Source organism: Salvelinus namaycush, chromosome 31 (genome assembly GCF_016432855.1).
Source record: "Salvelinus namaycush isolate Seneca chromosome 31, SaNama_1.0, whole genome shotgun sequence".
In the NCBI taxonomy this organism is placed as follows: Eukaryota; Metazoa; Chordata; class Actinopteri; order Salmoniformes; family Salmonidae; genus Salvelinus; species Salvelinus namaycush.
The window spans coordinates 24844727-24872524 of record NC_052337.1 but is presented as its reverse complement, the minus strand read 5'-3'; the positions used below and the strand labels follow the sequence as shown (position 1 = coordinate 24872524).

The following is a 27798-nucleotide window of genomic DNA, read 5'->3' as shown; positions in this document are numbered from 1 at the left end:
TCCTCCTAAAAGAGCTGGTGTAATTGAGTCAGGTTCCTAGGCCTCCTTGCTCGCACACGGTTTTTCATTTCTGCCCACAAATTTTCTATAGGATAGAGGTCAGGGCTTTGTGATGGCCACTCCAATACCTTGACTTTGTTGTCCTTAAGCCATTTTGTCACAACTTTAGAAGTATGCTTGGGGTCATTGTCCATTTGGAAGACCATTTGCGACCAAGCTTTAACCTGTTTGGGCTGCAGGGGCAGTATTGAGTAGCCAGATAAAAGGTGCCCATTTCAAACGGCCTCGTACTCAATTCTTGCTCGTACAATATGCATATTATTATTACTATTGGATAGAAAACACTCTCTAGTTTCTAAAACCGTTTGAATTATATCTGTGAGTCAAACAGAACTCATTTGGCACAAACTTCCTGACCAGGAAGTGGAAAGTCTGAAATCGAGGCTCTGTTCTACTTCCTGCCTATAAATGGGCATGATACGTATTAGTATACATGCACTTCATAGACCTTCCCCTGGATGTCAAGAGGCGGTGAGAGAAGAAATTTAGTGTATCTTGGTCTGAAGTGGAATACAAGCTCTTTGTATGACGTGTCCCCCATTTCCGGTTTTCTGGAGAGCGTGAGGTGGTACCTGGATTTGCCTTCTGTTTAGCTGCCGTTATAGGCGACTACTATCTCCGGCTTTGATTTTATTTGATACATGTGACCATATCATCGTAAAGTATGTTTTTTCAATATAGTTTAATCAGATTATTGAAATTTTTTCGTGAGTTTTGCCGTGTTCCGTTCTCTGACTTTGTTGACGATGGAGAGATTCGTGCCACTTGGCTAGTGTGCTTGCTAAATCGAGAGGGAAAGTGGCCGTTCTAAATCCAAACAACGACTGTTCTGGACAAAGGACCCCTTGTCCAACATTCTGATGAAAGATCAGCAAAAGTAAGAAACATTTTATGATGCTATTTCATATCTGTCGTACATGTGAATTAGTCGTCGGCGCCCAACGTTTGGGTACTCTAGCTATACCGAAGCTGGATGTCGTAATGAAGTTATTTTTTAGAATTCTAACACTGCGATTTCATTAAGAACTAATGGATCTATCATTTCCTATACAACATGTATTTTTTAGTTATGTTTATGAATAGCTATTTGGTCAGAATATGTGTGTCAGAAAAAGTGTCAGAAAAATATCCGGACGTTGTGGGAAATAGTAGCTACGTTAGCACAATGTGTAACCACTGATTTCAGCTCTAAATATGCACATTTTCGAACAAAACATAAGTGTATGTATAACCTGATGTTATAGGACTGTCATCTGATGAAGAATATCAAGGTTAGTCAAAAATTATATATCTTTTACTGGTTTGTCACGATCGCTAACTTTTACTGCTGGGGAAGGGCTTGTGTTTCTGGCTATTGTGGTAAGCTAATATAACGCTATATTGTGTTTTCGCTGTAAAACACTTAATAAATCGGAAATATTGGCTGGAATCACAAGATGCCTGTCTTTCATTTGCTGTACACTATGTATTTTTCAGAAATGTTTTATGATGAGTAATTAGGTATTTGACGTTGGTGTCTGTAATTATTCTGGCTGCTTTCGGTGCAATTTCTGATTGTAGCTGCAATGTAAACTATGATTTATACCTGAAATATGCACATTTTTCGAACAAAACATAGATTTATTGAATAACATGTTATAAGACTGTCATCTGATGAAGTTGTTTGTTGGTTAGTTTGGTTGGTTCTTGGTTAGTTAGGTTGGCTTTGTGCATGCTACCTGTGCTGTGAAAAATGTCTGTCCTTTTTTGTATTTGGTGGTGAGCTAACATAAATATACGTGGTGTTTTCGCTGTAAAACATTTTAAAAATCGGACATGTTGGCTGGATTCACAAGATGTGTACCTTTTCATATGCTGTATTGGACTTGTTAATGTGTGAAAGTTAAATATTTAAAAAATATATATTTTGAATTTCGCGCCCTGCACTTGAGCTGGCTGTTGTCATAAGTGTACCGACGCCGGGCTGCAGCCATATTTAACTTCCTTACTGATGTTTTGAGATGTTGCGTCAATATATCCACATCATTTTCCTGCCTCATGATGCCATCTATTTTGTGAAGTCACCAGTCCCTCGTGCAGCAAAGCACCCCCACAACATGATGCTGCCACCCCCGTGCTTCACGGTTGGGATGGTGACATTTCTCCGAAAAGTACGATCTTTGTCCCCATGTGCAGTTGCAAACCGTAGTCTGGCTTTTTTATGGCGGTTTTGGAGCAGTGGCTTCTTCCTTGCTGAGCGTCCTTTCAGGTTATGTCGATATAGGACTCGTTTTACTGTAGATATAGATACTTTTGTACCTGTTTCCTGAAGCATCTTCACAAGGTCATTTGCTGTTGTTCTGGGGTTGATTTGCATTTCACACTAAAGTACGTTCATCTCTAGGAGACAGAACGCTTCTCCTTCCTGAGCAGTATGACGGCTGCGTGGTCCCATGGTGTTTATACTTACAATTGTTTGTACAGATGAACGTGGTACCTTTAGGCGTTTGGAAATTGCTCCCAAGGATGAACCAGACTTGTCTACAACAATTTTGGTCTTGGCTGATTTCTTTCGATTTTCCCATGATGTCAAGCAAAGAGGCACTGAGGTTGAAGGTAGGCCTTGAAATGCATCTACAGGTACACCTCCAATTTACTCAAATGATGTCAAGTAGCCTATCAGAAGCTTCTAAAGCCATGACATAATTTTCTGCAATTTTCCAAGCTGTTTAAAGGCACAGTCAACTTAGTGTATGTAAACTTCTGACCCGCGGGAATTGTGATACAGTGAATTGTAAGTGAAATAATCTGTCTGTAAACAATTGTTGGAAAAATTACTTGTGTCATGCACAAAGTAATGTCCTAACCGACTTGCCAAAACCATAGTTAACAAGAAATTTGTGGACTGGTTGAAAAACAAGTTTTAATGACTCCAACCTAAGTGTATTTAAACTTCCGACTTCAACTGTATGTACATATAACTAGGAATAAAGTGACAGATAGTAAACAGTAGCAGCAGCATATGTGATGAGTCAAAAAAGTTAGTGCAAAATGGGTCAATGCAGATAGTTAAATAGTTAACCAAATAGCTACCCGGACTAACTATTTAACAGTCTTATGGCTTGGGGGTAGAAACTGTTCAGGATCCTGTTGGTTACAGACTGGGGGTAGAAACTGTTCAGGATCCTGTTGGTTACAGACTTGGTGCATCGGTACTGCTTGCTGTCCGGTAGCAGAGAGAACAGTCTTCCTCTGACACCGCCTGGTATAGAGGTCCTGCATGGCACGGAGCTCGGCCCCAGTAATGTACTGGGCCGACCACACTACCCTCTGTAGCGCCTTGTGGTCGGATGCCAAGAAGTTGCCATACCACACGGTGATGCAGCCAGTCAAGATGCTTTCAATGGTGCAGCTGTAGAACTTTTTGAGGATCTGACGGCCCATGCCAAATCTTTTCAGCCTCCTGAAGGGGAGGAGGCATTGTCGTGCCCTCTTCATGACTGTGTTGGTGTGTTTGAACCATGATAGATCCTTAGTGATGTGGACACTGAGGAACTTGAAGCTCTCAATCCGCTCCACTACAGCCCCGTCGATGTGAATGGGGGCGTGCTCTGCCTTCCATTTCGTGTAGTCCACGATCAGCTCCTTTGTCTTGCTAACGTTGAGAGATGTATGTGTGAAACTGTGTGTTCTGAGTTGTTTCTTAGACTAATCAACACTTTTATAACCTGCAGCTGATTTTCCTCACACCTGCTGTGAGATTACAGGGTCTTTGACATAAAACCACAGGCTAATCACTAACATCCGCTATTGGTAGCATATAATATTTTTATATTTCAGACCAAAACTTCCTCAGAGCTCTTGAGAGTTCCTGATATAAGCGTAGCAGTTAATGAGGGAAATACCTCAAGTTAAACCGGGAGAGTGAAGGGAGGCAAGGGAAAAGGAATGTGAGAGAGGAAGGAGATGGAGAGGAAGGACAGAAGCAAAAGAGGAGATTAAGGTTTTTCTGATGCTAAAGCAGTGTGGAGTTCTCCTTTATTGTGGCTGTGAGGGTCTCTGGCATGTTGATTTGTGACTGAAGTTGAAAATCACATTGCCAGGGATAACCACAATGTAATAGACTTGGCGTCTGTGACAGTAGCTGGAGGAGCCTCATCTGACACAAGAAATTTCCAAGCTGTGTGTGTGTGTGTGTGTGTTTAGCTACTCTTTCTGGCCAGGTGCTGAGCTAAGTTGACTCGTGAACAGGGAGTGTTTTCAATTTGTTCACAGTGGCTAAGATCTTTACCTGAACAGAGACTGAGTAAAATATAACAGAATTTACTGTGAAATGTTTGTGACGTATCACATGGAAAGTCAGATTGCTGGAAAAATAACATTTCTTCTTTGTAGGATTGAGTTAAATATGGGAACTGATGCTGAGTAAAAACAGGTCAGTTTTGAATGGGAGGAATGTTAATAACTGTCATTGTAAAAACAAATAGGTTATCATGGACCAAATTAGTCAACTAAGCAATCAAAACTTAATGCTATGAGCTGCTAAGAATGATACAACATTTCTAAGTTGAATCTGTCATGCAGTTTAACGAAGTCACTGTGGGTGATCCTAGAAGTGTGAGTATGGGGTGGTACCTAGCAGACCGACTAAGAGCAGGAGAGGGTTGGCGGTTTTTGGGAAGAGTAGGGACTCTGAGCTGCATCATAGTCTTGGTAACCTTTCTGATACATCCAGATCCACCACCTGCCGGTACTAATTATATGACGCCATTGTCATTGATAAGAAGTAAAAGATAAACTATATAATACACTGATAAGTGACTTACAGAATAAGGAGTCAAAGAAGATCAAGATGTAGGATTTAAGGTAAACATTAAACAATTCCCTAGGAAAGCAAATAACTTTACAGGGATTGGGTTGGCCAGATTGAAGTACTCGGCCAACCCACCTTGGTTCACTTTAACTCCTGATGAGTACCAGTGTTATAGATACAAGAATGGCACCGAGAACTCAGAGGATTTTAATGGCTGAAAGGTAATCGTTAATGTGACCGACTTAGGTTTGGAAGTACAGGAGACAATTCTTAACCTCACAGCACCTATAACTGATGTAGGGTGGGCTCGTCCCAGCAAAGGACGCATACGACAGAAACTACCAAAAAGGGTGGTTAGGAACTTGCGCCCCGGGGTTATTGGTCCAACTAGTTCGAGTTAGTCATCAGAGGCCAGTTATAGGAGGCTAAAGTAGGTACAGGAGGAGTTTTGACCAGGATGGGAGTTGCTTTGTCTAAATGGATCCTATTGGCATCCTCAGGGAAGTTACCGATTTAATACAAAGCTATGAATCAAATAGGTGAAGACCATACCACTACGTTCTTTTGGTGGTTGACAACAAATAAAAATGTGGATTGGATAAATGACATCTATTATAATCAACAGAGATTCGTGAATGATACTGGGGATGCAGTAAAGGGGTTCTCTGACCAATTATCCGCCACCTCCCTCATGACCTGGTAAAATAGACTGACTCTCGATATGTTATTGGCAGAAAAGGGCGGGGTATATAGAATGATTGCGGTTCATTGCTGTACGTTTATTTTTTAATAACACAGCTCCATATGGATCAGTGACCAAGGCCCTGGCTGGTTTAACCATATTAGCTCACGAATTAGTAGAGAACTCTGGGGTGGATAATTCTCTAACAAATTGGTTTGACATTATGTTTGTGAAATGGAAAAATGTCATAATCACTGTGTTATGGGCAACCTTCACCTGTATGACTGTGTTGGTATTATGTGGCTGTTGTTTGATTCCGTGTATGCGAGGTCTCAATTCCAGAACTCTGGAGAGGTCGATGACGCAACAGATGGTGAGATACGGACCGATCCCGAGCTCTGGCCAGTGGGATGATGAATACATGCCTCCAAACCTAGTAGATGATTCTGGTTCCTTCACTTACTAGGAGCCCATGTTGGATGAGACCATTTTTAATGTTTAGGCAGTTTTTTTATGAAGACTATGACGAAAATCCTGAAAAGAAGGGTCATAATTGGATGTAGTCCTAGGACAGTCATTGATGAGTATTGAATGTAAATACATGTATTGGTTTGGTTTATTCTTGTATAACATTTATGTTTCCATATAGTGTTTGATATATCAGTGTGTATTATTTAGTCATTAAGGGTGGATTGATAAAATAATTTGTATGTCTAAAGATAATGATTAAATAATTCCACTCTGAAACCATATAATTGTATGAAATGTATTAGAATCATAAAACTATAATCTGGTGGTGTGTAGTTTTAGTCCGAATTAGAACAAGGACCTTTTGTTCCTTTTTAGTATGTAAGAAGGGTGCAAGTGTGAAACAAATGATAAGATGAGCTATCGACAGACAAGCTGGACTACTGTGTTCCTTACAGGACATTCTGTCTCCACCCGTGGAGGGGAGAAACTGTTAGGCTTGCAGAAAATTATGAAACATGTTGCAGATTAAACAATGTATCTGTGTAGTGGATAAACACTACACAGATGTCTAAGCAAGGCGTAGTTTAAGATTTGAACTTGTTTGTGTGTGTTATAAAGACTGGGTTTGCATTTTTGATGTTAGAACGTTCTCGTGAATAAACACTTTGATTTTTGTAAATGTAACGCTCGTCTTCCTCCTCTTCTGAGGAGGAGTAGTAGGAAGGATCGGAGGACCAATGCGCAGCGTGGGCATATCTGTGATGGCGCTGATCTTCTCCGGGTCCGGCTCTATTCCAGCTGCACTGATTTTGTGTCCTAAGAACAAGACCTCTGATTGTGCAAAAGTGCATTTTTCATTGAGTGTCAGGCCAGTCTCCTGGAGTCGGGTCAGAACTGCTGTGAGCCTTACATCATGTTCTGCTCTGTCCCTTCCGCACACAAGCGCATCGCCACTCAGCCCATCCAACAGCTGGGACATGCGTCTTTGGAAATGCTCAGGACCGGAAGTGATTCCAAATGGCAAAACATTAAAACAGTAACGGCCAAACGGTGTTATAAACGTTGTGAGTGCCCTACTCTCTGATGATAGCAGTATCTGCCAGAAACCTGAGCGGGCATCCAGCTTTGTGAAGACTTGTGAGCCATCCAACTGAGCCAGTGACTGCTCCACAGTAAGATGTGTCTCTCTCTGCAGAGTGCCTCATTCAAGTTAGTCATGTCCACACAGATCCTTATGTCCCCATTGGCTTTTGGGACCACTACCATCCCTGCACACCAGTCTGTGGGACTCTATTTTAGACACCGCCCCAATTTCTTCCATCCTCCCCAACTCTTCCTTTACTCTGGCCAATAAAGGGATAGGCACACGGCGGGGGGTGGTAAGGGCATACGGGACAGCATCCTCTTTCAGGCGGATTTTGTAGTCACCTTCTATCCTTCTATCCTAGACCAGAAAACAGTTTTGGGAATTTATTTTTGAAAACCTCACCTGGGTCCTCCAGTTTGCTCACTCTCTCAATGAGTTGCAATGCTTCAATTGCTGGAAGCCCCAGCAACGATCTGGCTAGAGAGTCAATGATGAAGACAGGCTGGGTGGCACTTTTGTCTTTACTCTCCAGTTTAATCGCCAAGTGCCTTACCACTGGTAAAATCTTATTACTGGGCCCGTACAGTTTTTTGTTTGTAGAGAGCAAAGGGCCATCTCTGCTATAGCTATACAGCCTAGTTGGGATAGCTGTCACTGCTGCCCCAGTGTCTAGTTTAAATGACACAACCTCCCCATTGAGTTTAATGTCTGAATGCCAGCCAGCATTGTTTTCCTTTACTTCTCCCAGAAAGATGCTGTCCTACTGTACCTCCTCTGAGACCTCATGCATTTGCTTTAATCGACAGACAGCTGAAAAGTGTCCTCTCCTGTGACATTTCCTGCATTCCGCATCCTTTGTTGGGCAATCTTTCCATCTGTGGAAAGGGGATTTCCCACATTTGCGACAAACACTTGAACTAGCTACTGGTGCTGTCTGTGATTGTTTTCTCCACGTCTGTCTCTGTTCTGTGTTCCCCTCCGTTTTTTTTTAGCTCGGGATGAAAATGCATGTATTTCCTCACTCTCTTCGCTCTGCAAGGAGCTGCTGTTGCGCAGTATCGTCTGCTGTCTTTTTACTGTCTCACTCTGCCTAACCTGGTTTATAGCTTTGGACAAGGTAAACTTTTCAGAAAGTGATATATTTCTTATTCCCACTACAATCCGATCTCGGTTCAGCTCTTCCCTGAGCGTGCCAAACGGACAATGTTCTGCTAGCATTCTACTCGCCAATGTCCAGTCTCTTGACAACAAGGTTGATGAAATCCGAGCAAGGGTAGCTTTCCAGAGAGATATCAGAGACTGTAACGTTCTTTGCTTCACGGAAACATGGCTCACTCGAGAGACGCTAACGGAGTCGGTGCAGCCAGCTGGTTTCTTCACGCATCGCGCCGACAGAAACAAACATCTTTCCGGTAAGAAGAGGGGCGGGGGGGGTATGCCTTATGATTAACGAGACGTGGTGTGATCATAACAACATACAGGAACTCAAGTCATTCTGTTCACCTGACCTAGAATTCCTCACAATCAAATGTCGACCGCATTATCTACCAAGGTAATTCTCTTTGATTATAATCACAGCCGTATATATTCCCCCTCAAGCAGACACATCGATGGCCCTGAACGAACTTTATCTGACTTAATGTAAACTGGAAACCACACACCCTGAGGCTGCATTCATCGTAGCTGGGGATTTTAACAAGGCTAATCTGAAAACAAAACTCCCTAAATTCTATCAGCATATCGACTGTGCTACCAGGGCTGGTAAAACCCTAGATCATTGTTATTCTAACTTCCGTGACGCATATAAGGCCCTCCCCCGCCCTCCTTTCGGAAAAGCTGACCACGACTCCATTTTGTTGCTTCCAGCCTACAAACAGAAACTAAAACAAGAAGCTCCCGCGCTCAGGTCTGTTCAACGCTGGTCCGACCAATCTGATTCCACGCTTCAAGACTGCTTCGATCAGGCGGATTGGGATATGTTCCGCATTGTGTCCAACAACAACATTGACGAATACGCTGATTCGGTGAGCGAGTTCATTAGAAAGTGCATTGACGGTGTCGTACCCATAGCAACGATTAAAACATTCCCAAACTAGAAACCGTGGATTGATGGCAGCATTCGCGTGAAACTGAAAGCGCGAACCACTGCTTTTAACCAGGGCAAGGTGACCGGAAACATGACCGAATACAAACAGTGTAGCTATTCCCTCCGCAAGGCAATCAAACAAGCTAAGTGCCAGTATAGAGACAAAGTAGAGTCGCAATTCAACAGCTCAGACACAAGAGGTATGTGGCAGGGTCTACAGTCAATCACGGATTACAAAAAGAAAACCAGCCCCGTCGCGGACCAGGATGTCTTGCTCCCAGACAGACTAAATAACTTTTTTGCACGCTTTGAGGACAATACAGTGCCACTGACACGGCCCGCTACCAAAACCTGCGGGCTCTCCTTCACTGCAGCCGAGGTGAGTAAAACATTTAAACGTGTTAACCCTCGCAAGGCTGCAGGCCCAGACGGCATTCCCAGCCGTGTCCTCAGAGCATGCGCAGACCAGGTGGCTGGTGTGTTTAAGGACATATTCAATCAATCCTTATCCCAGTCTGCTGTTCCCACATGCTTCAAGAGGGCCACCATTGTTCCTGTTCCCAAGAAAGCTAAGGTAACTGAGCTAAACGACTACCGCCCCGTAGCACTCACTTCCGTCATCATGAAGTGCTTTGAGAGACTAGTCAAGGACCATATCACCTCCACCCTACCTGACACCCTAGACCCACTCCAATTTGCTTACCGACCCAATAGGTCCACAGACGACGCAATCGCAACCACACTGCACACTGCCCTAACCCATCTGGACAAGAGGAATACCTATGTGAGAATGCTGTTCATCGACTACAGCTCAGCATTTAACACCATAGTACCCTCCAAACTCGTCATCAAGCTCGAGACCCTGGGTCTCGACCCCGCCCTGTGCAACTGGGTCCTGGACTTCCTGACGGGCCGCCCCCAGGTGGTGAGGGTAGGTAACAACATCTCCACCCCGCTGATCCTCAACACTGGGGCCCCACAAGGGTGCGTTCTGAGCCCTCTCCTGTACTCCCTGTTCACCGACGACTGCGTGGCCATGCACGCCTCCAACTCAATCATCAAGTTTGCGGACGACACTACAGTGGTAGGCTTGATTACCAACAACGACGAGACGGCCTACAGGGAGGAGGTGAGGGCCCTCGGAGTGTGGTGTCAGGAAAATAACCTCACACTCAACGTCAACAAAACAAAGGAGATGATTGTGGACTTCAGGAAACAGCAGAGGGAGCACCCCCCTATCCACATCGACGGGACAGTAGTGGAGAAGGTGGAAAGTTTTAAGTTCCTCGGTGTACACATCACGGACAAACTGAATTGGTCCACCCACACAGACAGCGTTGTGAAGAAGGCGCAGCAGCGCCTCTTCAACCTCAGGAGGCTGAAGAAATTCGGCTTGTCACCAAAAGCACTCACAAACTTCTACAGATGCACAATCGAGAGCATCCTGTCGGGCTGTATAACCGCCTGGTACGGCAACTGCTCCGCCCACAACCGTAAGGCTCTCCAGAGGGTAGTGAGGTCTGCACAACGCATCACCGGGGGCAAACTACCTACCCTCCAGGACACCTACACCACCCGATGTCACAGGAAGGCCATAAAGATCATCAAGGACAACACTTGCAGGTGCCTTGGTGGAAGAGTGGGGTAATATCTCACAGCAAGAACTGGCAAATATGGTACAGTCCATGAGGAGGAGATGCACTGCAGTACTTAATGCAGCTGGTGGCCACACCAGACACTGACTGTTACTTTTGATTTTAACCCCCCCTTTGTTCAGGGACACATTATTCAATTTCTGTTACTCACATGTCTGTGGAACTTGTTCATTTTATGTCTCAGTTGTTGAATCTTGTTATGTTCATACAAATATTTACACATGTTAAGTTTGCTGAAAATAAACGCAGTTGACAGTGAGAGGACATTTCTTTTTTTGCTGAGTTGATGTATATAGTCTTAATTCATTCCTACTTAGATTTGTGGGTATTGAGTATATGTTGTGTAATTTGTTAGATATTACTAGTTAGATATTTATGCACTGTTGGAGCTAGAAGCACAAGCATTTCCCTACACCCGCAATAACATCTGCTAATCACATGTTTGTGATCAATAACATTTTATTTGGATTTGATAATCAAACTGTTGGAGTGCTGGGTAGAGTGAAGTCTGTGAGGATCACGAGAGGCGGGCTTGTTTGAATTTTTTTATGTTTCCGCGGATCAGAAGAAACATGTGTTGCGTCTCACCCGATTTGATAAGTTTGAAGTGTTGTGTGTGTCTCTTAGGAACAGGGCACCCCTCAAGTGGGTTATATCTGGTGTCTCATGGTAAATCGATGTTGAAGAGATTAAAAATATTCCTGGAGTGATTGATGCACGTCGGATTAATCGTGTGGTGAATAAAGAAAAAGTGAAGAGTCTCTGTTCTTTTCTTTTTTTATATGGTGTCTCTCCCTACTCAAGTGCAGTTAGGGTATATTAACTACAGAGTCAGAGCATTTATCCCAAGACCAATGCAGTGTGATCGTCGTAAAGCATTTGGTCATGTTTCAAGTGTTTGCAGAAGGGATAAGCAAGGGATAAGATCATATCATGTGTTATATAAGTGATGAAAATGTGACAAGAGCGTGAGGTGGCCAAAGTCAGGGCTGTCCAGAGCATTTCATATGCAGCAGCTGTTAAAAAGGTTAAGGGTTTGAATGGTGCACCTGAAGAGTCCATGGTGGTGGATAGGCCTTCACTGCAGGCTGCAGGGGTTGCCTTTCACGAGCAGGATCCTGACATTTTAAAGGTTAAGAAGGTGGACTTGGTGGCCTTTATAGCTATGGTGATTAATGGCACTGCCAAGTGGAGAGAAGATCCAGGAAGATAAAAATCATTGTGGATGCGGCGGAATGGTTCCTGGGGCTGAAAGATTTCTCTGCGAAGGAGTTACATGGAGCCATACCACCCTCTCGGGTCCTAGAACCTGATAAGGGAGATATAGAGATATGAAAGAAGGAGAAGTGGGAGTTTTGTTTTGTCAATGTACTATTTTGATTTGGGTGGATTAAGTTAGTTTTTTAAATGGTCATGTTTTGGTTTCAAGCCGTCCAGTTGGTGGCGGCAATACACCTTTTTGGTTTGTGGTCAGCCTTGAAACCCACAGAAGAAGAATAACACACATTTCCGGGAAATTTCCTCACATTGGTAGCTACTTGCCAGCAGTTAAGTTATAATTCTATTCAATACTTTTTGATAAATTATTAATCTTAAATTAATAATTGCTAGTTTGCAGGAATGTTGAGTAACGAGGCTTTTCAGAGACAATTATCTACCATTGTCGAGGTATTAGTTGCAGCGTCAGTCGCGGAGATGGGCAGACTCCTCGATGAGTGCTCTGCTACTGTTATGCCTCTAAAGTTGGTCCAGCAGAATGAGGAAAGTATTTTGCTAAAGAGTAGGCTTCAACGTGCTAACAAAATCAATACAGTGAGTACACATTTGGTCGTCTACCGTTGGAAAAACGAGTTTGCAGGCGACTGACGACAAACTTGGCTAGCTAGCAAATTGTTATTTAAAAACTTTTACCAGAATCGTGCAATTTTTTTAAACCGTGTACTTCAAACGCAAATATAAACTTGAGTTTATAGAATAGAATCCATATATACATATGAGATGAGAAACGTTAATGCAAAAATATGTAAACATTATTAATGTGGCCAGTGATTTCAAGTTTGTGTATATTGTGGAAGTGTGGTTTCGTCGGATTGAGGCAAGCATAGCTGTATGGATCTGAGTTTATATTTGAAAAATTCCATTAGGTTCCTCGCTGCTTGGTTCTATTTGTTTCCTAAACGGTTTCCGTTACAATACGTAATGAATATACCCCATCTAACGTTAGTTACCTACTAGTCTCAAACTATGCGGCCTTCTCCCTACAGTTTTCAGCCAAGCTTCGCCCACGACTGCCTCATCTGAACTACAATCCCGACGCTGTGTGTTTAGAAACGTAAATAGTCATAGCTTGCGATACGGTTTTCGAAACATATTGCCCATAAATGTCATCAGGTAGAAAGAATCCTTCAGTTTTTCACAGATCCATACACCTATGTGGTCCTCAATCCGACGAAACTACACTTCCACAATATACACAGACTTGAAATCACTGGCCACATTAATAATGTTTACATATTTTGCATTACTCATCTCATACGTATATATGGATTATATTCTAATGTATCTTAGTCTATGCTGCTCTGGCATTGCTCGTCCAAATATTTATATATTTTTAATTCCATTCCTTTACTTAGATTTGTGTGTATTGTTGTGAATTAGATATTACTGCACTGTTGGAGCTAGAAACACAGTTTGCTACACCCGCAATAACATCTGCTAAACACATGTATATGACCAATAAAATTGGATTTAGACTACACTTCCCCAGTTACGCTTACACACAGATGGTTGGAGCATGCTAGATAGCTAAATAGAACAGGTCTCTTTTCTGTAAACAAGCTCTGTAACAGATAGATATGGCCGTGTGGGAACTCTAACCCTATCAAGGTGTGTATCAATTTAACCTTTTGTTTTTTGAAAATGATTTCTTGGTGATATGAAAGATAAGGTCCTTATGCTAACAAAACCGTACCGCAAGCGATGCAGACTGAGCGTCTGGCGTCTTAACAAAACTACGTCCAATGACTTATGTGTAATGGAACTGAGTCATTGTCAAGTGCTAGCTACTTACTTACTGAACCAAAGATACTTCCCCTTTCATCTGTGATTGAACTGTCGTTAGCCCACCTAGATAACCTGCTAGGTCATTAACTTCATATTTTCATCTTTCAGAGACAATTTTCATCATTCATGGAGATGTTGGGTAAAACATTGTTGGAAAAAATGGCAATGTTAATGAATGTGATCATGGTCGAAAAGGAGAAGACTGCCACAGGCATGAGCGCCCAGAGGCGTGTCAGTCGGGCAAGGGGGACAGAGGAAGGAGCACCAAGAGGTACACACCCATAGGGAAGATTTTCTTGTCTCCTTCTCAAAAGGTCAGAGGGGAGGGACCTCTGCAGGGCCTAAAATTAACACCCGCCAAATGCGGGTAGATTTTGGCATTGGCGGGTAAGATGTCTATTTCATCAGCAACGCTGGTGGGTGGTCAAGGCTCCACAGTGCAAGCATTTAACTTGAATTTGCAAATACAAAAACGTTCAAAGTAAAGTATGAGCACATTAATAGCAAAGTAAATGCTGCAGTAGCTGTTTTCAAAGTTTTGTTTCATAGCTGGTAGATAATCACACAAACTATGAATCCCATAATAATATTACACCCAATTGTGTGGAAATTGACTAAACTTTGTCCTTATTGGCTATTTACATTGTTTGGTTCACAAGCTCCCGCCCTTAAAGGGGTAGGTAGCAGAATATTTTGTCTTGTGATATGTAGTTTAAAAAAAATGTTTTTATGAAATAACATTGAGCAATATACCACAACACTTCTAACTAGTAATACATTTGTTTTAGAAACATGACCAAGCATGCTCATCTGTGACATTTTTTTGGGGGGGTGGTGTAAAATATATATTTTGACTGGTAAAAAATCAGTGGTTGGTAGTTTAAGAAAAATCTAACTCCCACAGTGGCTGTTAGACCAAAAGGTTAGTTTTAGGCCCAGGACCTCTGGCTTCTCATCCAATGGGTTTTCATAAGGAGACGAGGAGAGCGGTTGCGAGGAGTATGTACTGTGCATTTGTAAACTATTCAGACCCCCCCCCCCCCCCCCCCCCCTTGACTTTTTCCACATTTTGTTACATTACAGCCTTATTCCAAATTTGATTAAATCATATCAGAAATACTTGATAAATTAGCAAAGTGTTTCTGGCTATGGCTGGGCAATGTATGTTTTTCTGTGATATTCCAAATGTCTGTATCGCAATTCTTCCCAATTTTTTTTTTATGAGAGTTTCTGTCCGCTTGTTCTCATGTTGTCTTTTTGGTCTTGTCTCCGTTGCTCCTTCTGTGCTGTTAGCACCTTCCCAATTACACCAGAGATCTGTATATAATGACGAAATGCCCATGTCTCCGCCCTAACTATGGGAGTTGTTATTCCCAAAGGCGGGAAGATGGGCGACAAACGTAAGTCCAAAATTAGCCCACAGAAACGCATTGGGCATATTTTGGCGAGAGTGAAACATCTTACTTCAAAGGGTTTGGGTTAAATGCATTAAGACACATTTCATTTCAATGCATTCAGTTGTACAACTGACTAGGTATTCCCCTTTCACTTTGCCTCCTCCTTTGTTTACACACACACACACACACACACACACACACACACACACACACACACACACACCAAGCCCCTGCCACTCACACACACACCAAGCCCCTGCCACTCACACAACAAAGAAATCACTTCGTCCTCTTGACAAGCGGTTTCAACTCGCTATTTGCATTTGAGGTTTGGTCTGACAACCGGTCATATGGACACCAACACATTGAGACATTATTTTACTGTAATAGAGAAGTGAACCTTTATAACAAAACCCCGGTCTATTTCTATGGGTACAAGTACTGTTCATACCCCTCTTGTTGGTGGAGAGAATTTAGCAGATTTAAAGCTTGTTTCCCGCAATTCTACACATTTTGTCATGGGGTGCAAAGAAGAATTGTTAGTTTTTAAGCAAACTTTCTTGCTATTCTATACATTTTGCCATGTCTAATGTGTATTCATGTGATATTTGAGTGGCAAAAAAATTACAACACCTATCTATGAGCTAAAAATCCTAAATTAAAAAAACGTTCGCTGACATGGGCTAGTTGATCTGGACACTTCTGACAAGTTATAAATAGTTCTCTAAGTTATGCAATGACAAGAGGCACTGATGATGTGCTTTTGCATTCTATTTTATATTTGTTACTTTGTATTTTTAAATACATTTTCTCCCCAATTTTGTGATTTCCAATTTGGTAGTTACAGTCTTGCCCCATTGCTGCAACTCCTGTACGGCCTCGGGAGAGGTGAAGGTCAAGAGCCACGCGTCCTCCGAAACACGACCCTGCCAAGCCACACTTCTTCTTGACGCACTGCTCGCTTAACCCGGAAGCCAGCCAGCAATGTGTCGGAGGAAACACAGTCCACGTGTCAGCGTACATGCGCCTGGATTGCTACAGGAGTCTTTAGAGCGCGATGAGACAAGGACATCCTGTCCGGCCAAACCCTCCCCTAACCTGGATGACACTGGGCCAATTGTGCGCCGCCTCGTGTTTCCCAGTCGCGGCCGGCTGCGATACAGCATGGGATTGAACCCGGGTCTGTAGTGACGCCTCTAGCACTCCGATGCAGTGCCTTAGACCGCTGTGTCATTTGGTGGGCCCCCAACTTGTGCATTGTACTATTACAACTTTCAAGAGTAATACGTTTGTTTAAAGCTGGACTGAGTTTATTTTTTGGGGGGGGGGGCACCGACACCCCCCTGCCGACATCTCGCCCCACAGTTTGGGAACCACTGTTCTAGCCTAGTGCAATTTGTACTCCTAACTGACCCACTTAGCTAGCTACCTCACCGGATAATGGTAACAACAAACAGTGCACGTGTATTTGTATGATGAAATACTAGGCTGATTTCTAGCCATATTTATGACTAAAAAGGAATATGTTTTGCAATGGGAGTTCATTGTATCAAACACTGGAGTTAAATTCTTAGCTATCTGATTTCAAATGTGGAATATTTAGATTTTGTTTTTGTTGCATGTTTAAAAAAGTAAAAAATTATAAAGTACTCATACTGTTTTTTTAGGAGACAGTCTTCATTTCCACAACTACTGCACTGACGCCGTCTCTGAGAGTGCTCATCAAGAGGAGGATGACTTTAACCTCCAGACCTCACCTGCCTCAGAGACACAAGACAACCAGAGAAACACGGAGCCAAACTCAGGCAGGAATGGAGAAGATGCCCAGTGTGGAGGGGAACCTACTGGAGGTATGGGCAGAATTACACTGAATACAAGTGGATATGGTAAAGTCAATTAGCCATAATGTGTGCTGTAATTTTATGAAACGTAGTACTCGAATCAATAAGCTAATGACTTTGTGGCACAACTACCATTAAGCCAACTTTTGAGTCAGTGTTTGTCCTGAGTATACTTAATCATAATCAGTCAAAACCCCATTTAATGTTCCTTTGCATTTATTTAGAAAATGGCTACAATTAAGCCATAATCAGACATATTTAGTTTTACTGGGGGAGGTCGGGTAATTTAATAATGTCCATGAGCACAAAACACCACAGCTGCAATTTTTGTCCCGTGTGATCTGCCATGGCAGTAATTTTCCCATGGCAGGAGAGTGATAATTCCAGCCTGAATAACAACCTTTTTTTTTGTCAAACTCCAAGGTCCTCTGATAATACTATATCCTGTGTGAATCAACATCCCTGTGCTTTGAGGGGTATTAGTGTTAACATGTGCTGCCTGCATTTTGGGTAAGATCATGGGAACAAATTGATGCTTAAAACAAAGTGCTAACCAGATAGCCTAAGTCTTCTGTTTACACACACCAAGCTCCTGCCACACACAACAAAGATGAGATATCACTTCTTCACCTCTGACAAGCGGTTTCAACTCGCTATTTGCATTTGAAGTTTGGTCCAACAGAATGGGTCACATGGACACCGAAACACATTGAGACATTATTTTACTGTAATAGAGAAGTTACCTTTCTAACCATACCCTTTTTATGTTTCAACTGTGAAAATTACATGCAGAGTAGACACTCCTGAAACAGTAGTATCAATGAATGTTGATTGTGGAAAATGAATGCACAGTTTGTCACACGGCATTGAAGTAGCGCTAGCTGCACTCTAGCCAAAGACTGTTATACTAGCTGTCTCAACTTTTTTTTTTACATTTAAAAGAAATCTATCTATCTGTGTGTACAATAAGCATAAAACACAATTTATTAAATTGGCAAGTCGTTCTCATTCTGAGAAATAAGGTAGGCCACTTCTTTTTAACATCTTAACAAAGTGGACAGGCTAGCATTCTGGTCAAACAGTTGGAGACGGACAGAAGGGTGTGTTCATAACAATTCATCTGTTCTGCCTTGTAGGCTAGCAAATAGATCCAAGTTGGCTTAACTTGAAATATAAAGATTCCTTTAAAGATTGTCTGGCTACTCACAAGCTAGCATGTGGGCTTGTGCTTGAGAGATTGTTCGAGACCTGTGTTCATTTTCTATAACGCCTGCTACAAGAAGTTAGTCATTATTAGTGAACGTGCATTATGCATGGTTCTGGTTAAAGTTGTAACAAAAAAGACATTTTCATAGACTTGATAAGCAGATCAGTTAAATTATTTGATAGCACAATTACATTATTAGTGGTGGTGTTGGAAGGCTTATATTTAGCCAAGGTATAATTTCACAAGCCCCGAATTCATTAGATTATTGCAGATTGTTTGAAATGAAGTGTATGTGACCTTTACTTGTAGAACAAAGCTTATTTAGAGAACATTAAAACATCTAGAAAAATATTGTGTATCGCCCGTAAGTTGGGGAAAAACTCAAGGAGATTTTTTTAGGCCATATCGCCCAGTCCTATTTCTGGCTATATCAGAATAAAGATTTCCACTTTCATTTGATCATTTAATCATTGGTCATTCAAAGGTGTGTGTGTGTGCTGAAGTATGCTAATTGTGTGAAATGTATCCAAATTCAGCAAGTGTTCTAGCCTAGTGCAATTTGTACTCCTAATTGACCCACTTAGCTAGCTACCTCACCAGATAATGGTAACAACAAACAGTGCACGTGTATTTGTATGATGTAAATACTAGGCTGATTTTTAGCCATATTTATGACTAAAGGAATATGTTTTGCGATGGGAGTTCATTGTTTCAAACACTGGAGTTAAATTCTTAGCGAGTTAACTTCGAATATGGACTATTTTGATGTGGTGTTTTTGATGCATATCTTTTTTTTATTTTTTTATACACATACTGTTTTTTTAGGAGACAATCTTCATTTCCACAATGACTGCACTGACCCCGTCTCTGAGAGTGCTCATCAAGAGGAGGATGACTTTAACCTCCAGACCTTACCTGCCTCAGAGACACAAGACAACCAGAGAAACACGGAGCCAAACTTAGGCAGGAATGGAGAAGATGCCCAGTGTGGAGGGGAACCTACTGGAGGTATGGGCAGGATGACACTGAATACAAGTGGATATGGTAAAGTCAATTAGCCATAATGTGTGCTGTAATTTTATGAAACGTAGTACTTGAATCAGTCAGCTAATGATATTGTGGCACAACTAGCATTAAGCCAACTTTTCTGAGTCAGTGTTTATGATTTAAGGATACTCAGGACAATCAGTTACACCCCCATTTAAAATGAGTGTTCCTATGCATTTATTGGGTAAAATGCCACCAATTAAGCCCTATTCGGACGGGGTTCGTTTTACTGGGCGAGGTTGGTGATGGAACCTTTACAAAATACCGCTGTCGTAATTTTAGTCCTGTGTGAATCTACCACATCAGTCATTTTCACATGTCTGGAGAGTAAAATTTCCAGGCTGAATAAACTACAATTTTTTGATGAACTCCAAGATCTTCTGGTAATACTATATCCCGTGTGACTCGACATCCCTGTGCTGTGAGGGGTATTACAGCGTTTACCATGTGCTACCTGCAGTTTGGGTAAGATCAGGGGAACAAATTGATGCTTTAAACAAAGTGCTATGCACGTAGCCAACAGATGAGATGAATGATCTGTTTTGTCATATAGCCTGTCACCTTTCCCAGTGCTGATTTCTCTTTTAAAAGATTAATCTGATTTATATTGTGCCAATTAATTGATAAATTGGCAAATATGTCAGTTAATTAAATGTATGCATACATATTATTTAATTTCTTTGGAATGAAAGCCAATTCGAATCATGCTCTGGAAAAACATGCTGGCGTAATAACTACATAGCCAATGTTCTATAGTACCGTTGAATAGGGCTTTAGACTGTTGAGGAATACTTATCTTTAGCTGTTACTCTTTGTTAGCTGTTTCTTTAGAATACTCTTTGTTAGCTGTTTCTTTAGAATACTCTTTGTTAGCTGTTTCTTTAGAATACTCTTTGTTAGCTGTTTAAATTATTTATGAGAATTGTTAGTTAATATCCACCATCTTATTCATACATGTAATGCAGTAGTTTGTGTTACATTTACGCCTCAACAACGACAATGACCCTCTGTTGCAGATGTCGTATTGCTCTCTGAATTTGATCATCAAGAGGAAGTTCACCTTAATCCCCAGCTCTCACCTTCATCAGACCCAGAGAAACAAGACAGCCAGCCCTCAAACATGGAGCCAAATCCAGGCAGGATTGGAGAAGATGTCCAGAATGGTGATTCTTTAAATACAGACCAAAAGTCAGATGCAGGTGATGCCAGAGCAGTGAAGAGGCCATTCATTTGTGACTCTTGTGGAAAGTATTTCAATTGGAGATGCACGCTTAAAGCCCACCGTAATCATCACACCAAACCCTTTAGCTGCCCACAGTGTGGGAAAGGTTTTGGTACGAAGACTGGGTGTAATAATCACCTCTTGGCGGTACATTCTAAAGACAAGCCCTTCAAATGCACAGATTGTGGGAAGGTGTTTGCAATGAGAAATAGTTTGGCCAAACACAGGGATTTCAACCCAACTCTGCACACCTGCACAACATGTGACAAAATCGTTCAGTGGGGAACATGCGCTAAAACGGCACAACTTCAGTGATCACCCGGAAAAGACATACATCTGCTCTTTGTGTCCAAAAACCTTTCGGTCATGGCCAATATGGAAACGTCATAAGGCAGAGCACTCGGAGAAGAAGTATTGCTGTGAAACCTGTGGCAAGATTTTCTGTTCATCTTCATCCTTATCTTGTCATCAGAGAACAACTCCTAGATGTCATAAGGCAGACCACTCAGGGGAGAAGGGGGGAGAAGTATTGCTGTGAAACCTGTGGCAAGCTTTTCTGTTCATCTTCATCTTCAGCCAGTCATCAGAGAACAACTCATAGAGCAAAGGCTTATAGCTGTGATGTATGTACTAAAGGTTTCAGGGATGTAACCAATTTCCAAAAACATATGACCTCCCACATTAGAAAAGGCCATGTTAGTCTAGAAAAAGCTTTTGCCTGTAGTGTATGTGAGAAATGTTTCTCATGTGCACGCACTCTGAGATCATCTGACCATTCATACCGGAGTAAAACGTTTTGGTTGTAGCATATGTCACAAACGTTTTAATCTTTCAACCAGTCTCAAAGGTCATATGACTTTACATACTGGAGAGAAACGTTTTGTCTGTGGTTTATGCGGCAAGAGTTACTGTCGGGCAAGCCAGCTCAATGCACATGCGCTTGCCCATACTGGAGAGAAACCTATGGCCATCGCCCATACCAGAAGAAAAGACTACCGTTATGTCTGTGACGTATGTGGCAAACATCTGCCTGATTTATTCAGGCTCAAATACCATATGTTCGTACATACTGGTGAACAACCTTTTTGCCTGTGATCTATGTGGCAAAAAGTTCAATCACCCAAGCAATCTCAAAAGACACAAGCTGTCTCACACAGGGCAGAAATTGTATGTTTGTAATACTTGTGGTAAAGGTTTCACCCGTTCAACAACCCTTAAGATACATCAACGCAGTCACACTGGTGAAAAGCCTTACTTGTGTGATATTTGTGGGCAAGGCTTCACCTCGCATGCCTACGTCAAGAAACACAAGATGATTCACCTGCCATCTCAACGTCGTTCAAGACCGCAGAACACTGGGCCAAAGTCACATGCCTGCAGCTACTGTGGTAAAGGCTTCTGTTACAGATCTGTGTTGGATCAGCACATGCGCACTCACACAGGAGAAAAACCATTCAACTGTCTCATTTGTGGGAAATATTGCATGTTTAAGGCTACTCTTGAAATACACATGCGCAGTCACACAGGGAAGAGGCCATTCAAATGTCGCAATTGTGAGAAAGGGTTCATGTGTAAGAATACTCTTGTAATACACTTGCGTACTCACACAGGGGAGAGACCATATGCTTATAATGAATGTGGCAAGAGTTTCTCCCAGAGTAGTTATTTAGTATCTCACCAGCCTGTGCACACTGGTGTCAAAGCAGTTGTGTGCAACAAATGTGGGAATGCCTGTAGCCGAAATCTGAAAGTTCATAAGTGCAAGTTCAACCAGAAAACAGTCCATGGACAGAATGTACAGGATCACTGAAGAAAACCGCTCACATGATCACTCTGGACCCAGTTTCCCAAAATAATCATAAGGCTAAGTTCATCGTTAGAATCTTTGTAGAAGTATCGTTAAATCTCCAAGCTGTTTCCCAAAACCATCATTGCACTTAAACACTTATTTACCAACTGCCTCAGACCTCGTAAAACAGCTAAGTTGAGTCTTTAGATGTCCCCCCCATAGTTGCCACTGTCTTTGCAGTTGTTACAAACCAAGGATAAAAAGATGCTTCAACTGAAAACCGAGATGACTGCATTAAATGATAAATAGGCCTATGGTGTAGCTAATTATTATTTAGCTAATTGTAGGCAACTATGTATTTTTTGCCTCAATATATTTATTATGTGTAACAACGTGCTCAATGATGTGCCAAAGTGCATTTTATAGGGTAATGCTTATAAGCATTAGAATAAGCCGCCTCAGTATTTTCAGTTATCGGTGATATCTCCAGAAACTGATCTGTTGTGTATATTGTTATAATTCTAATGTTAAGGTAAGATTTGAATGGTGAAAGCTGATCCGAGAGCAGCGCTGCTTTTCTTACGATGATATCAGTAGCGACACATTTCAACGACGCACTTGGCGAACATTCTCTGTGGTGTTTTGGGAAACGCATGTTACATCGCAGTTTATAGGCATCGTTAAAACACTTGTATGCCTAAATTCCATCGCTGTTGTGAAACTGGCCCTGGATAATAGGATGGGCTTACTTCATAGATGTTCCCAGTTTCATATGATAGACTATAATTTGAATTCTAAATGAATAGTGGCAAGTGTTTCGCCCAGATAATTCAGTTGTATAATTTTTTAAAAATGGAAATACATTTTGAAAGTATTTGGTGTTCAGGCTTTATCTGTAAATAAACCAACCACCTTAGTTATGGTGGTCATTTTTAAGGAAAGGGGACTTTCCTTAAAAAAAAATTTACATATACTTCAAGGCTTTTCCAGAAGTTTCTCTGAGTACTAATAGTATGTTCTTTTCTGATTCTTTGGCGTGATGGTATCTTATTTATTTATTTTAAATTTCAGATGCAGTTTGTAAAACATAAGATCTCTCAACACCTGGCCTTCAGCAAGTATTAATACCCCTTGACTTATTCCACACTTTGTGTTGGCCTGAATTTGGAAAATTGATTACATTTATTTTTGTCACCCATCTACACACAATATTCCATAATGAGACATTTTTGCTAATTTATTGAAAATGAAATACAGAACTACAGTGTACTCCACAAGTATTGGGACAGTGACACTTTTTTGTTGTTTTGGGTCTGTACTCCAGCACTTTGGATTTGAAATGATACAATGACTGAGGTTAAAGTGCAGATTGTCAGCTTTAATTTGAGGGTATTTTCATCCATATCGCTTGAACTGTTTAGAAATTACAGCACCTTTTGTACATAGTCCCCCCTATTTTAGGGGACCAAAAGTATTGGGACAAATTCACTTGTGCATTAAAGTTGTCAAAAGTTTAGTATTTGGTCCCATATTCCAAGCATGCAATGATTACATAAAGTTTGTGACTACAAAGTTGGATGCATTTGCTGTTTTTGTTTGTTTCAGATTATTTTGTTCCCAATAGAAATTAGTCAATACATGTTCACCTTTGGCAGTTGTGAGTCTTCATGGGTACGTCTCTAGACCTTTCCACACCTGGATTGTACAATATTAACTCTTTTTTTCTTCAAGCCCTGTCAAGTTGGTTGTTCATTGCTAGGCATCCATTTTCAAGTCGATTTAAGTCAAAACAGTAAGTAGGCCACTCAGGAACATTCAATGTAATTGGTAAGCAACTCCAGTGTATATGTGGCCTTGTGTTTTAGGTTATTGTTCTGGTGAAAGGTGAATTTGTCTCTGTCTGTTGGAAAGCAGACTGAACCAGGTTTTCCTCTAGTATTTTGCCTGTGCTTATTTTTATCCTAAACTCCCTAGTCCTTGCTGATGACAAGCATACCCATAACATGATGCAGCCACTAGCATGCTTGGAAATATGAAGTGGCACTCAGTAATGTTGTACTGGATTTGCCCCAAACATAAGGCTTTGTATTCAGGTCATAAAGTTCATTTTTTGCAGTTTTACTTCAGTGCCTTATTGCAAACAGGATGCATGTTTTGGAAAATTGTTTATTCTGTACAGGCTTCCTTTTCACTCTGTCATTTAGGTTAGTATTGTGGTGTAACTATGTTGTTCATCCATCCTCAGTTTTCTCCTATCACATCCATTAAACTGTTGCCTTCTGCTATTTTTGTCACCATTGGCTTCATGGTGAAATGCCTGAGCGGTTTCCTTCGTCTCCGGCAACTGAGTTAAGAAGGACGCCTGTATCTTTGTAGTGGCAGGGTGTATTTATACACCATCCAAAGTGTAATTATTAACTTCACCATGCTCAAAGGGATATTCAGTGTCTACTTTTTATTTTTGTATTTTTTTCGCCATCTACCAATAGGTGCCCTTCTTTGCGAGGCATTGTGGTTGAATCTGTGTTTGAAATTCACTGCATACCTGAGGGACCTTACAATTATCTGTATGTATGGGGTACACTATTATTGCACACAGTGAGTCCATGCAACTTATTGTGACATAAGTACATTTTACTCCTGAACTTATTTAGGCTTGCCATAACCAAACGGTTGAATACTCTGACTGAAAATATTTCAGCTTTTCATTTTTAATTAATTTATAAATAAATTGATTTTACATTCAGGCTGTAACACAACAAAATGTGGAAAAAGTCAAGGGTTGAGACTACTTTCTGAAGGCACTGTATTTCATTATTTTAATTTCTTTTTGAAATGACCAAATGTTTTAGAGATTGATAGTCGACCCAATTTTTTTTAACGCGAACTATGTGTAACCGATGTGAAATGGCTAGCTAGTTAGCGGTGGTGCGCGCTAATAGCCTTTCAAATGGTGACATCACCCGCTTTGAGACCTTGAAGTAGTGGTTCCCCTTGCTCTGCAAGAGCCACAGCCTTTGTGGAGCGATGGGTAACGATGCTTCGTGGGTGACTGTTGTTGATGTTTGCAGAGGGTCCCTGGTTCGCGCCCGGGTCGGGGCGAGGGGGCGCCATAAAGTTAAACTGTTACATATGCACCGTAGGTATGGTGCTGGAGATACTGAATATGATTTTAAAAAGTGGTCAAATGACTTGAATAATATTGTACAATTAATTTGAGTTAATCTTATTGAGGGAGAGTGATCTTCTGTGTGCTTTTCTGTCGTACTGTAAAAGACTATGCCCTATGAATTCACTCTTATGGTGGATGTAAAAGTAATTTTACAGTTCTGTCTACAGTGGATATATTTCACATACAGTATTTGTGTAGTGTTCCATAAGTTAAATTGTAGGTATCTAGTGGGGTCTTCACGTGCGCGCGGGAAGTGGGAAACCGCAAAATGGTAAGTCATAGGTCTGACATGATTGTGATCATGTGCTTTTGAAGTCGGACCAATTATTCAACCAATAAGATTTTAGCTAACTTAATAAGCTAGCTAGATTGTTTAACATTGACAATATGGTCAAACCTTATCCATAAGTTTGTAATTGTAAAAAAAATGGATTTCTCATCTTTTGGTTGAAAAAGTGAAAGTTTAGTGCTGAAACACCACAACTCGGCACCTCGGGTAACTAAATGTTGTCAAAATTACGAGTTGGAGGGTCTTTCAAATGAAACTCCCCAGTCTGAACTATGAACTTCAGATAACATGTGAACGCCCCCATAGGCCTACAGTCACAGCAAGGCATGCTGAAGAAAATGCTGCTTTCATAATCAAGTGGGGAGGTGGTAGTTACCAGCAGTGCTGGCATTATGGGCAGGCCTTATGGGGCCTGGCTCGCCCTACTGTACCACCTTTCTGTCCAAATAAAATATTTAAATATTGATCATTAATTTGACCGAGATGCTCACTGACAGAGACATCAATCTCAGATAAAGTATTTGAGCTAGCGAAACAGCTCCCCTCTGTCTCGGTACGTGTTGCCAGTGTATCTGATGCTGTCTGAACAAAAATAGTATGGCATGTCATACTCTTTTTGGCCAGACAGCATCAGGTATATAGGCTACATATAGTACGACAGTGGCGCTGTTTTGCGCTCTCGGATGCTTTCTCCTGTGAAATAGTGCGCTGTTCGGATTAGGGGTGTGCCTAGTAATCGGACAAAACGAGTATTGTAAAGGATATGGGCAATTGTCCTGATACCGTTATGATCCAAGTAATTTTTTTTTGCTACCGTCTGTGACCTAAACATTTAATTTTAGGATGTCGGTCCCGGCGCACATCTTTCAATGAAATGCAAGGTGCTACATGGTCTATATAACTCATCTGGTTAGTTTGCTTGTCTGTAAATAGAAGGGCGGGCTCTACGTTTATCCTGCTGCTCTGATTAGATAGTGCGACGCTATATTTCTATGTCTACTCAGTTCATAATTTCACCGGACCACTTCTCCTTGCATGTTCCAGTGTGATAATTTATTTGATGTTGCCTTCTGTTAGCCTGCTACTATGATGCATCAAAGGGGTAGGATATTTGCTCAAGCTATCAATGTGCATAGTATCTAAGTGGGGCGAGGGTAGGGAGAAAATATGAAACATTTATGTGCATTCTGAGTGACAGCAAACCGCCCGCTGCAAATCAAGGACACAGACCTCTCTGTGCACTGCTCCTAATCTGCAGTTTATTTTTGCAAGGAGATTGGTATTTTGCCAACATCTATTTAGAAGTATTAAAACACATCTGTGTTTTTACGATCACAAGTATCATCCTACTATCAACTGTTAATTACTGATAGGAGTATGGTCAGGTCGGCACACCCCTATTTCTCATACTGGAATTGTTTTGGAAGAAAGTACAAAGGTAACCTACTATTTGAAGTAATTTTTTTGGACAATCAGATGAAAACATTTGGTTGTGTTCATGCCACATTAAAAGATACAATTTTAACAGTTTAATTAAATGTCTTAACTCTAAAACCCATTAAGAAAAAACATGCCCCCTATAGCTTTTATTTTATTTAACCAGGCAAGTCAGTTAAGAACAAATTCTTCTTTACAATGATAGCCAAACCTGGACAACGCTGGGCCAATTGTGCACCGCCCTATAGTACTCCCAATCACATCCGGATTCGAACCAGGGACTGTAGTGATGTCTCTTGCACTGAGATGCAGTGCCTTAGACCTTTGTGCTACTCGGGACAGGAAAACAAATGCCTGTCCAACTGATTCGTTCTGGCGCCGGCCCTGATGACCAAATCCAAAGGAAGGTTATTGATCATGTACACCGTTTAGCAGATGTTATAGAGGGTGCAGCGAAATGCTTATGTTCCTAACAATGCAGTAAAATGTGAAGTCGTAAGT

General features: G+C 41.5%; 1 protein-coding gene across 3 annotated transcripts in view; it reads left to right on the top strand.

Moving 5' to 3' along the window:
• The first annotated feature begins 12341 nt into the window (after positions 1–12341).
• The window catches only part of LOC120025437 (zinc finger protein 696-like), a 33904-nt gene continuing 18447 nt past the window's right edge, over positions 12342–27798 (top strand). For 2 of the 3 annotated variants that reach the window (XM_038969960.1, XM_038969963.1), the window contains exons 1-4: positions 12342–12645; positions 14005–14167; positions 16961–17143; positions 19167–19349. In XM_038969960.1, coding sequence (XP_038825888.1) covers positions 12454–12645; positions 14005–14167; positions 16961–17143; positions 19167–19349 — 721 coding nt within the window. In that variant the 5' untranslated portion in view covers positions 12342–12453. Of the gene's footprint in view, positions 12646–14004; positions 14168–16960; positions 17144–19166; positions 19350–20404; positions 20997–27798 lie in introns of those variants that run through there. The other variant, XM_038969962.1, reaches the window with a different exon arrangement.